Source organism: Sciurus vulgaris (assembly GCF_902686455.1).
Source record: "Sciurus vulgaris genome assembly, chromosome: 7".
Taxonomy (NCBI): domain Eukaryota; kingdom Metazoa; phylum Chordata; class Mammalia; order Rodentia; family Sciuridae; genus Sciurus; species Sciurus vulgaris.
The window spans coordinates 102,688,804-102,710,627 of record NC_136467.1 but is presented as its reverse complement, the minus strand read 5'-3'; the positions used below and the strand labels follow the sequence as shown (position 1 = coordinate 102,710,627).

Sequence of the window (21,824 nt, the reverse complement as noted above, 5' to 3'; positions counted from 1 at the left end):
TCTTTTGGTACTGGGGATTGAACTCAGGGGTGAGGGGCACTCTACACTGAGCTACACCTCAGTCCTTTTATTTATTTATTTACTTTTGGGGAGAGGATATCTCTAAACTACCAAGACTGGCCTCAAACTAGCCATCCTCCTCCTTCAGTCTCTGCAGTCACTGTGATTTCAAGCATGCACCATAGCACCCCAACCCTGTCCAATCTCCTTTGAAGATCTCATTTATATTAAAAAGAAGTCTTCTGGTTGAATTTAATTATTTTACAGAAACTTATCTATTAGTTTATGATTAACATTTTATCACATTATAAAATTTAAATCAAAATATTTGTATGAGTTTAGCTTCTGATACTATCATGTTAAAGCAAAAAAGACATATAGGAGTAATTTTGATGAGACCTGAGGAAAACGTGTGTATTTTTTGATACATTTGTATATGATTTAAAAATTCAGATGGTTGGTGTCCACTTCTATTTATTCTCAGGATTTATTGTCCTTTATTTTCTTCTCTGTAATTATGCTACTATTTAAAATATCATCAGGAAAAAGTGTATATACTTGTGTGTGTATATATATATATATATGTGTGTGTGTGTGTGTCTAAACACATACACATATACATATATTCATACACACATGTGAATATATATCATATGAAAGAAGAGTGCAAAAGTCCAGGAAGTATTCTTCCTTTAACTGGTCATTTTATTTTTGTTCTGGATAATTTGCTCTTTTTGTCCTAAGTTTAAAAAAAAGTTGTTTTTATTAAATGAATGTTCCTCACACATTAGCTTTTCCAAATGCCTCATACTTACACAAGGACAAGACAATATAACGAACTTCATGCTATGAAAGTGTGTAAGTACAAACTGCTATTCCTGCTGTTCCCTTTTAAGCACTGTTCAGTTGATATAGTGCATGTGTTTTGAAACATGAGTTACTATATCATTTTGCACATTTACCTAGTAAGAGCTTTGCATTTAATGTGCAAAGAATCTATTGAAATACATTATTCATCACATGTGAAAGCAATATACCATCAAAAATTAAATTTATTTTCCCATACTAAATGCAGTTTTTTTTCATTTTGGGTACTAACCACTCATACAGCAATTGAATCATCTGAATAGGCCAACACAACAAAGCTAATCTAGACGGCTTAAGAAACAAATTTTGTGTTCTCATAGTTCTGAAGGTTGGTCATCCCAGATTAAGGTCAAGTAGTATCTGCTCTTGAGAAGGACTCCTTTCATCCTGGCTTATAAGTAGTCAGTTGCCTTCCTTCCATATCCTTCCATGACCCTTCCTTGGTGTGTTCTTGGGGAGGGGAGAGAGAGAGAAAAAAAGTTCTACTGTCTCTTCTTGTAAAGACACTATCCAGATCAGATAAGGGCTTGCCCTCTTATGACTTCATTTAACCTTATGACCTCTTGGAGACATCATTTCCAAACACAGCTACACTGAGGGTTAGGGCTCCAACATAAATTTTGGGGCAGGACACAGCCATTCAGTCCATATGAAGAAGTGGTTACTTACCCATCCAGAGTAGCTTCTTCAATATGTTCTGATGTGTGGCACAACCTTACCAATCAGTCGCCATGCAGAGGTGTTAGCCAGTAACAGAATGTCTATCCCAGGCTTTTGTATTTCATGGAAAAATCATATGAATTACTGAGATCTGTTTATTGGAATTTCATATAAGATGGACTACTGGCATAGGAACTTCAGGTCTTCTATGGAGAGACAGGAGACTGGACTCAAGAAGAAATAGTGATTCTTAAGCAGACACATGATTGATAGAAAAAAATGAAAAACTCCATATCAAACACTGATGGGAAAGCAGAGTCTGGAAAAGTTGTGACACATTTTGGATAGGAAGAATTTTCCTTACTGTACCATCATGTAGATTCAGTGGGCTGGCAGGTAATGAAAATGAACAGATAGTTAGGTGGGGACAGACTCAGTAATGAAAGGGTGTTTGTGCTGCAACAAGAGCTAAGACCTTAATAGCCAATGGCATTTTTGTTTTAAAAAATGACATTCCAGTCATATTACTTCCTTCCCATTTTGTGGGACGCCATCCATGTTTAGTAGAATCAAACCTGGCTGAGCCATGGGATACAGAGGTCTGATTCCCAGGAACTGGCAGTCATGAGAGACTGTTTCAGATAGCCTAGGGTAGGTGACCCTGTACAAAGGTGGTTCACCCCTAAGGAAATGCTAGTTTTCTAAGCAGCTGGCTTCCCTAACGCCATCTCATCCTGTTCCTCACAGAAGAAGCCTCTCCCAGTGCCCCTTTGCCCGTGCGACTATAAATAAAGGGAAGGTGAACTGCTCCATCTTTTTGGAAGTCAGATCTGGCATCTCTCAATCCATCACACCCCCTCCCACTTGAAAAGATTATTGGCTTCTGTGTTTATTTAGTTAGATAATTTTCTTAGTGATTAATCAATAGGCTGCACCATCCTCTGACAGAAACCCTTTCCCCCATCCACGCTGAATGTGACAGGAAAACCCCTCACACCATTTTATGCACGTACCTACTAGAGCTCCTTGTATTTTATTTTGGCTTTGGTTTCTATTTCCTACCAGACCTTGGGGATGCTCAATGACAGGGACTGCAGATTTGGATCCTCAGGATGTGACTCAGTACATAGGAGGGACTCAATGGGTTTTTTGGGAATGGTTTTAGAAATAGATGGCAACTGAGTTCACTTCTATCAAAGAGATTTTCTAGTTCTATAATTACATTTCCTAAGAACTCTTGGAGGATAAAATAATCAGAGGTGGAAAAAATTTTTAAATTTTATGTCTATCCAGTTAAGACCTTACTTGGATGGGATGCTTTTATTGTTGTTCAGACAATATTCCTTCTGTTCTTTTTCCCCAGTGTTTGCTTACTTCAATGCACATGGTCTAGCCATTAATTAGCATTTGTTTAGATCATCAAGTAACTGAATCCTCAAAGCAGAGCTGTTTAACTCATGCGAATGATATTTCAGAGGTTTATTTTTCTTCTTCTGAACCTTACTAATTTTCAATATCAATGGTTAAATAAGTGTTATATGAGCTTGCCTGTATTTTTGCCCGATTGCTCATTCATAAATGATCCAAGGAAATTTGGAAAATATTCAATAACAAGAGAGCTTCTTTGTTTTCTTTCTAGATAACATGAATGAGGATGATAAATTCAAATGGAATCTAACTACTCCTTCCTATCATGGTAATGTTTATAAGTGATCATTTTTATCTGCCTTGTAAATAACTGGGCAATGCAATTTAAAAATAGTTACTGGGCTTCTTCAATTTAGGCCAATACAAAAAAAAAAATTATGTGGGTAACAGTTCCAATATAACAAACTTTTTTTCACTAATTGCTGCTTTGTCCTTCCGTCATCTATTCATAGATGCTCTGAGGAATACTTAACAGTTGAAACCAAATTCTAGATTTTGATTAAGTTTTACAAATGATTTCATCACATAAAATAGTGATGAAAATAGTTTGAGAGTAACGATGTTTCTATAGTCACGTGGTGGTGGTGAGGAGGGGGCTAGAATTCCCATATATCTGTGTTTTCCAGAATGTAAACACATTCATAGGCTAGAATAATTACGTAGACCTTCAGTCGAGATTTCTATCCCCTTCCAGTAATATGCAACAGAACTAGAATGATTTTGATAAGCCAATTAATTCACCATAAGTTATATAGTTCAAATGCCAGTTCTGAAAATTAATTGTCTACATTTGAGAGACTTGGACTCAGAGATTTTCTAGTACAACTTGATTTGGGCTCAATACATTTCCCATCACTCTAGATCACAATATATATCCAATATAGATGAAAGATATTTCAAATACCCCACTGCTCAGGTCTCAGGCTATTCATACTTACTCTAAAGAAAGGAATGTTTACCAAAAATGGTACATTGGTACATCATTATATTTTGCTCATAACTTTCTCACAATTTCTGTAGATTCTAAATGTACAGTTTTGTGTTTACTTTTCCATGACCTGGGAGTATCGATTGCTTTCAGGATTCAATGGGATCCAGTCCTGTTTGGAAGTGACAGAGGAGTGTGTAGGGGATGTGGTGTGTAATGCACAGTTGGCCTCTTACCTTAAAGCATGCTCAACAAATGGAGATCAGTGTGATGTGAAGCACTGCCAAACAGCCATACGGTTCTTCTATCAAAATATGCCTTTTAACGTTACCCAGATGTTGGCTTTTTGTGACTGTGCTCAATCTGATATACCTTGTCAGCAGTCCAAAGAAGCTCTTCACAGCAAGCCATGTGCGGTGAACATAATTCCACCCCCTACTTGCCTCAATGTAATTCACAGCTGCCGAAATGATGAATTATGCAGGTGAGTAAAAACATGCATACCTTACTTTCTTATTTCGGCACCTTATTTGTTACAGTCCAGTCCTAACACTTGATCCCATTACATTAGCTGGAGTTCCCACTATTATCCACTGTGGTGTAAATAAAGCCAGACAATTCCTAGTTTTGAATCTGTGGTGCATGTGTAGTGACCTTTTTGAAATTTTAATGCAGAATAGATTTTTATAATAAAGAAATTCAGTATCTAAAAATTTGGAAGTCATGAAATCATATTTTTAATTATATATTCAAGTTGAACTAAAGAAGTGGTTAACAGTCCAGGTTTGCATAACACTTTTGGAATTTTTTTTTTTTTTTGGATGATTATATAAGGCTGACAAATGTCCTAGAATTTTGGTAGGTGATTCTTTGACCTTCAGAATAAATCCTTTCTGTGTTAGGCTTTAGATCATGAAGAGAAATTAGCCTGAACATGATTTGGACATTCCCAGTACCCATGTATGCCATGATGCCAAAAATGTACCCATTATCCTGTCCCTAAACTCACACTCTGAAGATTCTTGGGGACATAATGTTGGTCATTTATTTGTTCATTTAAAAAAGAAAAAAGAAACTTAATGAAGCACCTATAGTAGTCTAGGCATCAGTGAGTATGTGATAAAAATGCCTGTCCTGGGCAGTTTGCCTTCCAATGGGGGAAGACAGATAATAAGTAAGCACGAGGTATGTGATAGTATAAGGTAATGAGTCTTTTGGAGATATAAAAAAAAGAGAACAGAATAAAGGAAATTGTGAATGGGCCAAAGAAGTTGGGATGGGAATGCAGAGATCTCAATAGCAAGCATTTTACTATACCTGAAGGAATGAGGGAATGGATCTCTCAGTACATATCTGAAGGAAGAGATACCAAGCCAATGGTATCTCTTTCAGTGTTGAGGAAGAAATATGAGTGACATGGGCAAACAGCATGAGGATGGGGCATGCAAGGGGAAAACAATAAGCAATGAGGCCAGGAATTAAATTGAGTAGGGTTGGGGCAGGCCTGGATAACTAGGGCCCTGAGTGATACTGCAATGTTTTCCGCTTTTATCACAAGTAAAATGGAAAGGTACTGGAGGGTTTTGAGCAGAGAATGATCCGGCTCCTTTCTTAAAACTTTCACTCTGACCCCCATCTGAGACTAGGCTACCTATACAGGTAATCACTCTTGGGAACCATAAATTTAGTACAACATTCTGACTCTTTCTTTTCTTCACTAGTCCTCATTAGCACATATTGTTGTATGTTCAAGATACAAATTTATCTTTCATATGGTCATAAATCTATAGTTCCAATAGGACAGGAGTAAGAATGTGCAGGAAAGAACAACAGTACCAAAGAAACTGAATAAATCAAAATTATTTGTAATATTGATGATATAGGTGTAGAAGTTTTATTTAAGCAATAAAATTTATTTGGATCACAGTATGATAGCTTAGAACAAAATTGGCCATATTTTTTCTCTTGCTTCCATCACTGGCAAAAGACTAAAAGATTTAATGATGTCAACTTCCTGAAGTTTCTTTGTAAACTGCTTTCATTTAGCCTTCCATCTCCATTTTCTTACTATTAGTCCTTCCAGTTTTCAAAATAGTTCCAGATCTTGTAAACATTTGTCAAAAAGGTAACTGCTTCCTTGTAATGTACATTCTATGAGATATATGGTAATTATCTTAGCTGAGTAATAAAACATTGACATATTCTTCCTCTTATCATAGGATTCACAAAAGGTTTTTATTTAAGGACATTGTCATGAAAATGCATACCCATTATTTTAAGGCTTAACTATTTATCATGATGAATAATAAAGTCAATGATAAAAATTAGTTTTTTTAAATAATGTAGTGTATTTATGCATAGTATTAGAGTTCATTTTGATATAATTATACAGGTATAGAATGTAATTTTCTCCAATTCAGTCCCCAGTACTTCCCCATATCCTCCTCTCCTCCCTTCCCTTGTCCCTTTTCTCTACTGGTCTTTCTTCTGTGTATAGTTTTTTAGTGTATTTTTTTACACACACACACACAACATGTACACATACATATACACATATAAAGATGAAATGCACTATGGTATATTCATAAATGTACATAGGATAGTTTGGTCAGTTTCATTCCACCTTTACCTCTATTCCCATTTCTCCTTCCTCCCTCTCTATCCCCTTTCTCTATTTTCATTGGATCCTCCTACTTATTTTTTCCGTTCTTATCTTGGACTAGATTCAACATGTAAGTGAACACATTCAACACTTGATTTGGGGTTTGTCTTATTTCACTTAGCATGATGGTCTCCAGTTCCATCCATAATTTCATTCTTTTTTATGATTGAGCAAAACTCCATCGTGTGTATATGACACATTTATAATGCGATTTAGAACTTTTAAATGGATTTATTCCAGAAGTACTTATTAGTGAACTACTATATTTCATTGATAAATCATACAAATTTTTATACATTTTAACATCTGAAATAATCTGAAATGAGTCTTAAGATCAATGACAAGAAAATATTTTTCTTAATGCGTTTGCCAGTGGGTGTTTTTAGTTGTATATAACAGTGGTAGTATCTCTTGAAATCAAGAAATGCAAGCATGTACATTATTTTTATCACAAAGAGACTCTATCTAAAAATCTATTTATCTATCATCTATTTACCTACCTATCTATTATCTATAAACACTAATAATGAAATCTAATAATATTTTAACTAGTCAGCACCAAAGGAACACCACTCTTTTAAACCAATACTTGTGAAAATACCAGATGTTGTTCCGTAGATGCATACCTGACTTTTCCTGACTCTAGTGCCGGGAACTGATGTATACTACCTCTGTATCCTGAAATCATTTGCATGCAACATTCAGAATATGATATTTCTGAGCCTCCATCTCAATTAACAGATTTTAATGGCAAGTGATAGAACATGCTGTTATAGTCTTGAGAATCTGATAGATCCTCTTATATTAACCTTCCCTTGGTATCAGCATCTTCTCAGACTGGTAGAGTAGGTGATTTTTCTCTACAAGATCTCTAACGTTTAAATACCTCTCCAAAGTGTTTGGTGCAAGATCTGAAACAGGGTAGCACTAAATTCATATTTTTCCCTTCACTTTTGTGTACTTAATTTTTATATTTTAATGAACATATCCATATCTCTTCTTACATTATTTCTGTCTTAGATTAGTTCAGAGAGTAAGGACTGTGTGTCTTCAATTTCCTTTCACTATGTGCAAATAATCCCTTAATGAATACTTTATAGAGGCAATGGAAATATTATACAATATTAGGATTCTATGTAAAAAGACAAATCCTCTCATTTTCTCAACCAAATTCTGCCTTAGGGAGATTTCCAGAATTTATATTAAATTATTGCTAATGTAATTCAGATGAAAAAAATAAGACTCCTAATGGAAAACACTTTATCACTTCCTTTTTTGTGGAAGAGCTTGTATGTGGGCAAATCAGGACCTTGGGTCTTAAAATGAAATTTATATCCTTGTTCCAGATTCCCAATTCAGGAAGGGGATTGAAACTCCTTTAATTTTTGAAAAGTTGAAAAGATCCAATATAAAGGACATTTCTAACGTATCTTGTCTGATATAGAGATTCACTGGAAGCTGAGATTACTTTTTTGCCCAATTATATGTTTAGGAATTTATAGGTAATTATAACACATTGAGTTTTAATCTGTATGACTTCAAAAAGTAGTGAAAAAAGTATTTGCTTAGAAAAAATTCTACCTACTTTAAATCTCTATAACACTCATTTATTTTAAGAGTTACGGTTCATTTACAAAATGTGGTTACATTTTGGAATATAGTACATTTTAATGTACAGATATTACATAAACCACATTTTGTTACATTTTTCAATATAACTGAAAATTAACAGCAAAATAAAAATGAAGTAATTCATTTTTAAAAATTATTTTTTAAACACTTCATTGTTTGAACAATAAACCAAAATAAAACATCGCAGAATATCAAAAAAATAAAGATAATGAAAAGTGCCATGCATCAAAACATTCCAAACCAAAAATGAAAATTTAGTATAAAAAGTTTTGCCAAGTTAAAAATGTTGATTTCCAATGAATTAGGTGTTTTTGTACCAAAGTATTTTTATTTTACTTTATTTTTTTTATTTTTATTTTTGCAGTGCTGGGGATTGAACCCAGGGCCTTGTGCTTGTGAGGCAAGCACTCTACCAACTGAGCTATATCTCCAACCTCAAAGTATTTTTATTTCTAATGAATTATTTTTTAGTTCATTATTCTGGCAAATGTTCACTATGATTTTCTGAATGAAATAATTTATACAACTTAAACTTAATAGAACCTATATTTTTAAAATAATTCATGTTAAAATTAATAAATAATAAAATAATAAAATATAATAAACATCACTCAGGATCAGATTTATTCTCTGTCAACTTCCTGAAAGACAATTCATACTTTCAAAGCTTATATTCACAGAATCTTTTTATATATTCATTAAAGGTACATATGTGTTCTGGCCTCAGAATTATATATTTAGGAAATTAGTAGTATTTTCTTAATTATACATTGTATTAAATACTAATAAACTTTCATCATTGTATTGAACAGTTGATCTTTTAAGATGATTTAAATGTGAGATTATTGAGAACAATGTGACTATTTACTGTTTTAACCAAGGAGTTCTCTGTGGATAAAAAAGCTCACATGTGTTGTGAACCCTGAGGGCTTCCATGTACTAATGATGGTGATCTTTTTAAGAAAGGGAAGAAAGTCATTTTAGGTGATAAATATTAAGTTGGAAGATTAATATCCTTTGTTCCATTGAGAACTGTGACAGTTTCAAAAATGAAATTGTTGAGCATTATTTAGAATTTATTAAAAGCTATTACAGCAAGAATCAAATACATGGAAAAGTTATGAATGGATGCATTTCTGAAGAATTTTCTTAGTCATTAAGTAAACTCCTAATATCTTTTTCTTGCTGCCAGAGAATCTCAAAACATTTTGTAAATTCTAATTAGAGTCTGCTCAGAAATGTGGAAAACATAGTGTAGCACTAATTCCGTGGGAAAACTGGCTTGAAAGGTCAAACACCTTGTTTGAAATCTCTTGGTGTGGGAAAGTAGCCAAATGCCAGCTACAAAACCATGTTATACTTGAAAAAATAATGCTACAAAGTCTCTCAGGTAATTCTGTTTCTTCACTCTTTTTTTCTTTTTTTTTTTTTTTAAGTCATGCATTACCTGGCCTGTTTTTTTCATTTGTTCTTTTTAGATATACATGACAGTTGAGTCTATTTTGACATATTAGACCTCCATGGAAAATAACTTATTCTAATTAGGATCCCATTCTTGTGGTTGTACATGATGTGGAGTTACACTGGTCCTGTATTGGATTAGACAAAGGGGAATAAAGGGAAGGGAGGGAAGATGAGAATAAGAAAGACAGTAGAATGAATCAGACATTTCTTACCTTCACTCCTTTTCTAGGAGACGCTACAGAACATTTCAGTCAAAATGCTGGCCTCGTGTAACTGGAAAGTGCCAGGAAGATGAAACCTGCATCAACATGTTAAGTAATCGGGACCTCACTTGCTCAGGAAGTGATGACTGCAAAGCAGCTTACTTAGGCATCCTTGGGACAATTCTTCAAGCACAGTGCACCTGCAGGAGCACTACACAAAGTGAAGAGTCTTTATGCAAGATTTTTGAGCACATGCTTCATAGAAAATCATGTTTTAGTAAGTTCTCTGAATGAAATCCTATCCCTATCATTCTTTCTATCTTTCTATTTGTCTCTTTTTTCCACCATGCAATGAAAAACTGGTAATGCTGCACACACACACACAAAAAAGTTCACAAAGACAGTTTGTGTTTGTTATTCACTTTTTAAATCTATTTTCTGATTATGATCTCTGTATTTACTATCAGAACGTGGTAATTTTTATAAGTTTATGAAATGATTCACTCTTACTTATTATTTTTTGAACTCAGTACCAAAAATATAAAAGATTTAACTTGTGCTAAGTTATAAACCAGCTCAAAATACTGACTTAAAACAATAACTATTTATTTATAAACTAAATAATAAAACAGTTCAAAATATTGACTTAAAACAACATTTATATGATTACAATTCTGCAGATTAGATTTGGATCTACTGTTGAATTCTTCTGACAGTTTTATCTGGGTTACTCATGTGACCTCAGCCATCTGGTAGTCTATTGAGACTGTATGATCCCAGATGGTGTTTAGCAAGCATCGTTGGCTGGTGTGGTATCGTTCTTCTACAGAGGACCACTTCAGCAGCAATTCTGGGACTCTTTCAGGGTGTCAGCAAAATTCTTAGTACCTAAGAGCCAATGTGCAGGAATTTATCAAGTGTCTGCTGTTGTCAAGTTATAACTATTCCATTGAGTCAAGGAAATCACAAGGTTAACCTCAGAGCCTCTAAGAGAGAGGACTACACAAAGACATGGGTATTCGAGGTAGGAATCACAGAGGGCCATTATTTAACAGTGTTCTCTATAGGACTGCCTCAACCTCTATAAAATGTATTTATCTTTCATCTAAGTTTTTTCTCCCTTTGGTCTTTAACATGTCTGCTTATCAATTCTAGTGATAAGGTGACAAACACATTTTCTGAAGTTATTGTGTATTCTAATTTGGAGATAAGAAAATTGAGATTTATGAATTTAAATAATTTGTCCAGATTCTCAAAGAGAGAATGGTCAAGATATATTTTTTTTCTACAAGAGAAAGAACCTAAGAATATGAATGTGTTCTAATTCAAAACCTCTTCTATATCCATCTTCAAGTTCAGTCTCTGCCAACCTCCAGGTCCTAAATCCTCTGCCAGTCCTAGGGTCCCTGGTTGTAAGTACTATTTCCAGAAAGAAATAATAGATGTATATTGTTTTTATAGCAAACCAAATCTTTATATTTATGGGAAATTGACAGATATAGATATATATCTATGTCTATATTTATATACAGATGCACACAAGTTTTGAAATTTCTTCTTTTTTTCTTTGTAGATACTTAGATGGTACACAATAATCAATATGATCAAACTTATCTGTTGTATGATAGGTAACAGACCCATAATTTTGTTTGTGTTTGGTTTTGTTTCCTAACAATGTTTTCTGTGACTTAGTTTCAATTTTTATATTTAGCATGATGGACATATTTCAACTGAAATCATGATTAAAAGAGAACTGCAGTATTGTACATGTTGTCATATTTTCTTAATAATCTCTAATTAACACTAATTCTGTTTAAACTAAAAGTACTTATAATGAATGACACATACTATCACAGCAGGACATATCAAATACCTAAATAAATTAAACCAACAGCAATATATGTATTGTTACTTCGGTGGACATGTTAAAGAACATGCATGAAAACATGTACATCCTGGTTATTAGTAATAACTCAATTTCTAGAATAGTTCTCCAAAAATGCTGGTCTAAGAATCCTACTTCTATTTTCAAGCCTGATTTTCTCCCACATATTTTTAATTCTTGTTAAACTTGATTTTCATAGTGTTTGGCTACTAATGCTTTATGGAGCAAAAATATTTATGGAGAGGTAGTATAAATGGAAATTTAGAATCCATAAACATTGAAGGACTAAGAGAATATTTTTGGAAAAACAAAACTTCAAGCCTATTTCCCTTTTTTTAAAATTCACCTAGTAAGACTATATTTCAGGAAGTTTTCCCTTCAACTTTTATTTGTTGATACTAAGAGTTTCAAGTGACAGGAATATAGAACTATAGAAACTTTAAAGGCCTAAGTCACAGTTTTTGCTGTTGAATCAATAGAAAAAGATTCAAACAAAATCCAAAACCAACCCTTAGGCCTGGCTAGTTCTAACAAAACTTTATTCCCTGCCCCAAATATACAGGAGTGGCACAAACAGTTTTGAAGGAAATGTGTATCTAATCATTGACCCTAAAGTCCTTTATCAGCCTCACACTCTCTTGCATTTTCAAGAACATTCATCTTTGCAGCATATTTCCAAGACTCTTGAACTTCTGCATAGTTTTCTCAAAAGGAGCAGAATGGGGTGAAACTCAGGACCTACTTTTGTTTTCAGTTTGTCACACGTGTTTAACCTAGAAGCATGGTTTCTGAAACTCTTTTGCCTTTAGACCACAGTGAGCAATATATTTTATATTATCTTTTGTGAACAATGGACTATATTTCTTAGACATTATAATTATTTTATTTTATTTTTTTCAATATTGATCATTACCCTTTGAATTGATTTGGTGATTCACAAATGGGTTGCTATCTGAAGTTTTAAAAAAACTCTTTTTGAGTACAAAGTTGTCTGGAAATAATCTACATGGATGTATCAAAGTCAGAATGTTATAAGAATCATAACTATAGAGTAGTTAGCAGTTACAGAGCGTTTAAATTTTGTCACATTTTCAAAATTAATCACATATTCTCATTAACAATTCCATGAGTTAGACACTACTGACTTCTCAATTTCACATGGGACAGGGAAGAATGGCTTGCCCTGGAAGGGTCCCAACCCTGGCTGGCTTGCTTGGAGCCATTGCATTCTCCTGCTTGTGAAATGTAAGAAACAAGCTCATGTCTGTCCAGCATGCTCCAAAGCCTTATCAGTCAGAAAATGTAGCTCTTTTTCAACAATAAGATTTGGACACACACTTAAGAGCCTGGTCTGTTTCTTTGTGCAGAACTAGACTGAGGAGGAGAACCTCCTGAACAAACTGTGTTCTGCCACTAGCCTCCACTCTCCTGCTAACCTGTATGTTCATAGCAGACTTACTCTTCTGTCACTTCTATAGCACAGAGCAAATGGAGAGGAGGGATGTGGAAGAGGACCACAGAAATGGGAAGGACTAGTGGATCCATCATGGTTTTCCCCATTCTATTAATGAGTAGGGAGGGTGCACTTCAAGTGGAGAGGAGTGTTCTCTTTTCACCTTGCCCCAAAAGGTCTTTTTGGCATAGGAAGTATGTATTTTAAAATAGATATGGAATAAGTATGGAAGTATCACCTCTCTGCCTGTAAAACTTCAGCTCCTTCTGTCTGGAAAATTTCCAGAAAGGATACCTATGCCTCATTAATAGTAAGGGAATGGAAAGCATACAATCCATATGTGACCTGAGTTTAAACTTTAAAGACTATAGAAATAAAAATGTATTCTTCCCACAATCTCATTCTTGAGATCACTAACATTAGAAAAATTGCTATATATTCTTTTGGACTTTTGTTTGTAATTTGTACATACCTTGAATACTTTGTATGCCCTCAAACACATCACACACACACACACACGCACACACACACACACACACACACACATCAACAAAATTTTTTTATTTAATCAAGCTATATATTTTTTATAGTTTGCCTTTTAAATTTAAAATTAAGCAGTAGACCCATTTTCAAGTACTTAAATATATGGTGACTTAATTCTCCTTAAAAACTGCATAGTATCTTATAATTGAGCTATACCATAATTATTAACTAATCTCCTATTAATGTGGGAATTAAGCCTGCATGTAATTGTGTATTACAGAAATTGCTATCATAAATGTTATTGTACATTTTGGCTGGCATTTCAATAGAATGGATTTCAAACATTAGGATTACTAGACTGCAAAAAAACTTTTTTTTTTTTTGCATTGTTACCTTTGGTAGAAACTGAAAAAAAGCATTTGTTCTAATTACATTCTTAGAAAAATTTTATTTTAATTTACATTTTTATTATAAATAATGCCAAGTATCTTTTCAGTAGCTATAGGTAATATCCTATTTCTTTTTTGTGAATTCATATTCATTGAAAAAAATATCATACTTCTTTAATATTAGTAATGGCACTTTTGTTGCCTGTACATCATTTTGTCTGGTTGTGAGGAGCCACTAACCTGTACATCGCTTGCAATAATCTGAATTCATGGCCTCCTCTGGCAAAGTGAAAACCCAGTAGGCAATGGCCTTGGGCTCAGATCTGGAGCATGCTGTATGCTATATGGGTTATATAAAGAAAATTATTTAACCATTTCTTGAATAATCAACCATCTTTCCTCAACAGGATAATTTCTACTGCCTTTTTGAAGAACTATATTTGATAAATGATTAATAGTTACCAAAGAAAATTTACATCCTACATGTAATGATCAAGAATAAGTGTATTTAGCATTTAGTTTGAGAAAAATAACATTTGTCATGATCTTTGAACTTTTTAAAATACCCCTCAAACAACCACCTGAATTTAGCATTTATTAATTCCTTGTTTCCCTTTCTAATTCTATCACATTTTAAAACTCTAATCAATTTTTTTTACTTTCAAATTTTCAAGTTTTATATAAATGGGATTGCATTTGTCTTTTTGCAAATTTATTATCCTCAAATGAAGCCATGTTGTGATGTATAGCTTGCAAATTCCATTTTATTTCTATGTAATATTGTTTCATAAAAACACCTATAAATGTGATCTTTCATTCTCTGTTGGGAGATTTTATTTTTCCCACCATTTTTCCATTATAAATTATGTAGCATGAACATGATAAAACACAAATGCATCATATTTTGTAGAGCAACAGTTCTCAATCTTTGCTGAACATTCGATTCATTGAAATATAAAAAAGATCTGATGCCCAATAAACCAATAAAAATCACATTATCTGGTGGCAGGACTTGGATATCAGCAGGAGTGGCTTCTTGTGGCCAGTACAGTCACATAAGGCTCTGAGCTCAGACGAGCCCCAAGTTAGGGGTTTAACGCTCAGCAGTCATCATCTTGAAATTCTTAATAATTTTATCTTTGAGTTTGTGTTTTATAAAAGAAGTGCAATGAAACAATGGATCACACTACAGTGACTTGGAGCCTCAGTTCATGGGTGTTCTACCACCTGCCACTTCTCCTCTTACCAGAGATAAGCAGGCTCCCAGCTGCTTGCTCCCAACCCTTAGGTGCCCTCTGTCTTCCATGCCCCCCCAGGGCAACTGCTGCTAGACATTTACCTACTTTCTAAAAATAATACTGAGCCTTGCAACCCATAATATGTATTTTAATTTTATGCTTTTCAATAAGTGTTTTATTATTTTCTCAATAAAAATACTCTCAATAATTTTCTAAACACTGGCTACATTTCTAGGCATTGTTAAATTTCACAATTGCTATTTTAAGTCATATCTTTTTAGTATTATGTTTTCAAATTATTTGTAGTTGTATAATAGATATTCAATTGATTTTTATAAATAACTTTTTATGTGGAAATGTTTTAGATACTCATAATTTTTAATAATTTAATTGCTTTCTTTTGTGCTTCTTGTGTTAATAGCCATATGCTTTTCAACATAGTTTTGTTCTCTCTGTTCAATGCTAATGTCTTTCCTTTCTTTTTGTCCTTCTAACTCTCCCCATAACATCTAGGACTCCCTTTTTCATCTCTTACATATTGATGCACTCATTCTGGTCTAGCCACTGGATATAGATACACTCACAAAGGCAACTTTCCCATGGGTTATCAGTCACACCCCTTACAGAGATTCTGAAAATCTTTGTTTTATTTGTACCATGAATAGTTGAATATTCTTTCTTTGTTGATAAAATTTCCCTCTCCCTTTCTCTCTCTCCCTCTCTCAGCTGTTATTCCTCTGATCCCACTGAATTGTTCTGTGCTTACTCTCTAGGTTTATGAAATTGGCCAACTAATAAAGCTCAGATGTGGGCTTTCTCCTAAAGCAACTCAATTCTTCTCTATGAGATTTCTTCCATGGTGACATCATGATTACCTCTACATTGATTTATAATATTTAGGGGAAAGGTCTTTACTAAGTTTTAGGCCAGCTATTAGTATCGTCTTTTGAACCTAATATTGTGCTAGCTGACACAACACATAATCTCCAGAAGCTCAATGGCTTTACACAGTGGGAGTTTATTCCTTGGTAATAAATAGTCTAATCAGCATTAGAAGTAGTCATTTAGAGGACCAGTCTCCTCTCCAAATGTACCTTTGATTCATCCTATGTACTCAGAGTCCTCTTCATGCAGCTGAAGAGAGGGAAAGAGAGTACAGAACACAGTGGAGCCTTTGATGGTTTGGTGGTGGCAGAAGGGAATACCACTCACACCCGTAGTCTACACACCACAACCCTTACACTTATCTTAGGGAAGACTACAAGACTACACTTATCTTAGGGAAGGCCAGGAAATGTAGTCTGGCTTTGCACCAGGAGGAAAGGTAACTGTGGCTATTAATCAACCAGTAATTCTCTACCATAGTTTACTCTTACTTTTAGAAAATATTAGTTTTATTCTTCTGTCATCAAGAGAAGATACTTATCCCTTCCCCCAAGGAAGACACTCCAAAATTCCCCAAATTTACATCCAGTCACAGCTACTGTCTCCAAGACCAGGATATTGCATGATTTGTAATCCAGATTTGTGTTACCTTGAAGTATATAGGCAACCTATGAAATAAAAATGCTGTGCACATCATCCCACCCAACACGAACACTAACACAACACACCCACTTACACATACACTTGTGCTCACACATAGAATACACATCAGGGACATAACCTCAGCAAAATCATTCTATTTAAAATATAGAAAAATGGGAGTACCACAGCATACAATAATGAGATCCTGCTGGGTAGGCATGGAGAAGCCTTTCTGGCAATGGGATTTTCTTAATTAGATCCTGGGTCAAATATATATTAAGAACCACCTCTGTGTCTTCCATGTTGTCCTAAGATTCTTCCTAGACTGTTTTTCTCCATGATCATATTTGAAGTAGGTTAGAGGCAGGGTGCCTTCCTTGGGGAATATGGAGCTCTGATAGAACAATTTCTGCTCAGACAGTTACAGAGATTTGAAAGATCTTTTAAAGTTTAACAGTCATAAGTTTTTTGCACACAGCCTGGTGGTTTCTTTGGGAATATAATCTCTTAAACATGTTTTAAGTTTCTATTCTATTTGCTTTCAGTCTTTCATATGCCAGTACCTACAATAAAAAAGTATTTTCTTGAATTAGGTCCCAAGTATGCCTTATTTCCTTGCTTCCTCACCTCTGTGCCGCTCTAAGTTAATGTTTTATACTAATCTGAAGAATGAATTTGAGTGTAAAGGATACCCTTGCTCTAGTTTTCCCTGCATAGTTGAGGCAATAAGTTTAACCTGGAACTACAGGGCCTTTTATAATTGGAATTACTGTTTTATCTCTTGTTGTTTAGGACCTAGGAGCACTCAGTTTTTTCTCATTAGAGAGTTCTAATTTTAGTCCTCTCATCTCTGCTTGAAGACCAGCCAGTTTCTACCTGAATTCATTATTTTACTAGAAAACCATGCACAATTCTGTCTAATCAACTCAAACTGTCACTCTTGTTCTCTGAAACCACCTCATTTAGTACTAGGTGAATATTTTATCTCCTGTTTAAATTGTGCCAGGTGGTTTGACACTGTCAAATCAAAAGGGCTCTCTATCTTTTCATCTTCTAGTAGGCATTTCTTCACTACCTGACTGCTACACAGTTTTGCACATTTCATGGCTATATGAAATCTGGCAGTATCTCCTTTTCAAGGTGCCAATTATATAGGCTAAGCCATCACTAGCTTCTATAACTGACAATACTCCAGATTTCAGTAGACCAACACAAGGATTAGTTTCTCTACTAATATAAATAAAATATAATTACACAGGGAAGAGTTGGGTGACATTAAAAGAGGAGTTTAGGTGTCATTGAGCTATTTAGTGATTCCAAATGCTTCCACTGAGTGGCTGCACCTCTTCTAAATTCACAGATACTTCTTCATTTATACTGCTAATGCAGAAGAGATCCATGGATACTTTCATGGACCAGTTGCAAGGGCATTGCACATATTTTCCATTTGAACATAGTTGCAGGGGAAACTGGGAAAAGTAGTTTAGACTTGTACCCAGTAGAAAGGAAAATGAGTTTGGTGAGTAGCTAGTCAGTCTCTGCTACAGTTTCTCTAACAAACATATGAAGTAATCTGACTACCTAAAATTGATCCTATTTTATTGTCATCAGGACTGCACTCATATGCTGGAACATTTGAAATCATCTTTGAACATATCTGTTGTACCAGCTGGAAAACAAAACATAAAGCAAAGGTTTATTCATAGTATTTTATTCGGGAACACTTTTAAAGAAAAGGGTGAGTGAATAGTCAGTACAAATACATGGTATTGAGTTATCTTATAGTTCAAGTAACTAAAGCTTATTCCTTTTAGAATATTTTATGATGTTTTCTGAAATGCATTAAATATCTATTTTTACAGGGAGAAAAAAAGAAGAAAATATTTACCATTTGAAGCCTGTCCTTCATTTCTATGGGATATCCCCATGAGCCTTGATTTCTAGTTTTCTCATCTAGTCTATGCATGAATGCTGAGCAGAGACCCATGTTCCATTGATACTGCAGAAGCATAAAATCATGCGGGAAGGAAGAATAAGGCATATGGCAAAGTACAAGGTGAAGCACTGCACAAGGATATATATAATTGGACATTCTAGGACACTTACTGATGGTAAAGAATAAAGGAAAATCCATATCCAGAGTAGATAACTTAGAGTAGGGAGGCATCACTTCTTCCTTCAAGATAGAAGGATTATGGTTTTGTTAATCTACCACTAATCTGCCCAAATAAAAACTCCATATAAGTCTTTGCTGATGATGGTAGATTTGTCATTCAGCATTAGCAGAACCTTGATCAACTACCTTTAGGGAGAGGAAATACTCTCTTTTGGACCCATGCATAGCCACAATTCTTGTCACCATAGCTACTCTCTTCACAGCACAAGCACAGGGTAGTAGCAGTGAGAGCCTAGCGGACCTCCTCTAGATAGATCACTAGTTTATATGCTTATGGAAGACATTTTCTGTGGTAGATACTCTCTGCTGGGCATTAATCTGAAATACAGAAATCTACCCAATTTGTACCACTGCCACCATCCTTCCATGTGTTCCTTCCCCTAATTCCTTTGTCTAAAATCTTCCATGTTTGCTCTTTTCATCCCTTTGATCAAGATGTGAAGTGAATCTTACTTCTGTCCACTTCTCTTTCCTAACCTAGTAAACAGCCAAGAATATTGTTCATTCTCTGCCTGTGGGGAAAATTTCCTTCTCCACTGTCCTCTAGGGCCATCTCTGTGTTTGTAGTGTATAGATACTGTCCATTTATAGTGAGCATTTCACTCACCTTTCTGAGAACCTATGACTTAATTGATCTACTAATACGCAGTAGGAACTTTATTTCAAAAGGTAAGTAGTCCTTATAGTAGATAACATGGCCTTGCTCTGGAACCTAAGGGGTCTGTGTGGTAACTCTTCGTAGGGCATACCAGAGATATACCATCCAGAGAGCTGGATTGAGATTAAGTATATGAAGTTCCTGCTACATAGCAAATATTATATAAATTTTAAACACTTGACTTTAAAACCATTGTTTTGGTTCTGAACTGAGGACTGAACAATTGGATTCTTTTTCTTTTCTTTCTTTCTTTGTGTTATGAAGATAATACCCATTGTTAGTTTCTAGTAAGCTTTCACTGGAGCTAGCTGATTTCCAAATTCTACTGGGAGCAGTCTTTCCACTGTAAATGAAAAACCTAATGGTCACCATGACAATCCCAAAGTATAGAGGAGTATTAATGAATGTTGAAATTTTAGTTCTCAAATCCAATAATCCTCAGAAATATTTAGAGAGTTTGTTTAAAATATAGATAGTTTGCACTAGTCACAGTAATTCTAAATCAGTAGGCCAGGGGTGGAACTCAGAAATCTGTATTTTTAAAAAATCACCCAGGTGGTTCTGATTTGGGCCAAGTTTGGGAACCACTGCTCTAATCCACATGTGGGAAAAATCCGGTCACCAGCCATAGGTCCCAGAGCCTCTTTTCACTCACACCTCCCAGGGAATGAGAAACGTCTGTACTGAGAAAGTCAGGAGTAATAAGACTAATACTGCACAGCTCTCAAGGTGGCCCGCTTCACCTCAGTGCCCCCAAACAACTATTGATATGTATTAGCCACTCGACAAATAGCAAACAAAAGAATGAGTGATTGAATGAATGAACTGATGTCTACCACTGTCAATGTCTGTGGCAGCACTGTCTTTAAATACCACTGTTTTATTTTCCCTTATTAGAACCCTCGTAATCATACAGCTTCCCTATTAAGGACCTCAATCCTTTTATGTTTCCATTTAAGCTGGAATTTTCAATTCAAATATATGAGCAAAAGAATCAGGAATTAACAGGATCAGACTGCTGCTGCTCACTTTAAGAAAAACATTTCAAGCCACTTTTATTTTCCAACACTTACCCTCTTTACTGATCTACCTTCAAAAGTTCTCAGAGATAAGGAACTATTTTAGGTTCAATCCTTGGGTGTTATCAACAGTGTAAATAAGCAATTGATTCTAACATGTTTTTGCTCTTAAATGTGTATATCCCCTTAAAGACCTGCTATGGCAAGCTCCATCTCATAATATCAGGATGACAGAAGGTTGTTCCCAGGAGATTTGTAGAACCAGCTGGCTTTCATGAAATACTAATACATAAACTCCTAAAAATGTGTATAGTCTTAAAAAAAAGACTGCTTCTAATTATTTCTTGTTTCTATTCTTCAATTTTTGCATAGCCCTACTTCTTACCCAACTGTCTCTTGATGCCTGTATTTGATATCAAAGTACGAGCAAGACTTTAATCTCATTTGTCGGCATTTAGTGGATAGATGATTTATGTGGCTGCATTTCATCTTGCCTTACATTTCATCTGTCTTTTCCAGTGAAGGTCTAGATCTAAAATAACATTCCATTAGTATTTTTGTAGAAGGTCTTTGAAGCGCACACACATGCGCGCGCGCACACACACGCGCACACACACACGTGAAGGTGCATAACATGTAGTTTTGTATTTTGTTCTGAACTGCATAAAATTCACATTTATTTTTAGCAAAATAATTTAAAGACTGTGAAAGTGAACTGATTCAAGCTCAAACTCATGTTGTAGAATTCTTATCGTAATTTTTGTTGTCATCTGATTGCTGGTTGTCTGAGAAAGGAAGATTATAAATTCTGAATAAAAAATGAGGTAAGAGAATTGTGAAAGACATGTCCATTGCAAAAGTCTCTTCTCTTTCTGTCATGCATGTGCACGTGCACACACACACACACACACGCACACACAAAACATTCTCTTGTAGCCAATTCATATGTTAGTATTCCAGGAGCTTTATGTTGAGTTTTGGCTTTAAATAAATCACTTCATCTAGCCAAAACCACTGACTTTTTCTTGGTTTCTACACAAAACTCTAATTCAAGTCTAGTTTCCTCCAAATTCAGTCCAGGTGCTAAAAAAGTCTTCTGGTTTTCCAAGGAACATTCAACAGAATTTTTCTACTCTGTGTTCATATTTATAA

General features: G+C 34.8%; 1 protein-coding gene across 1 annotated transcript in view; it reads left to right on the top strand.

Annotated features, from left to right (window-relative positions):
* Positions 1-21,824, top strand: part of GFRAL (GDNF family receptor alpha like) — a gene marked incomplete at both ends in the record, with an annotated part of 56,604 nt that overhangs the window by 12,062 nt on the left and 22,718 nt on the right. The window contains 3 exon segments of the mRNA XM_079147378.1: positions 3,167-3,223; positions 4,037-4,367; positions 9,871-10,121. Coding sequence (XP_079003504.1) covers positions 3,167-3,223; positions 4,037-4,367; positions 9,871-10,121 — 639 coding nt within the window.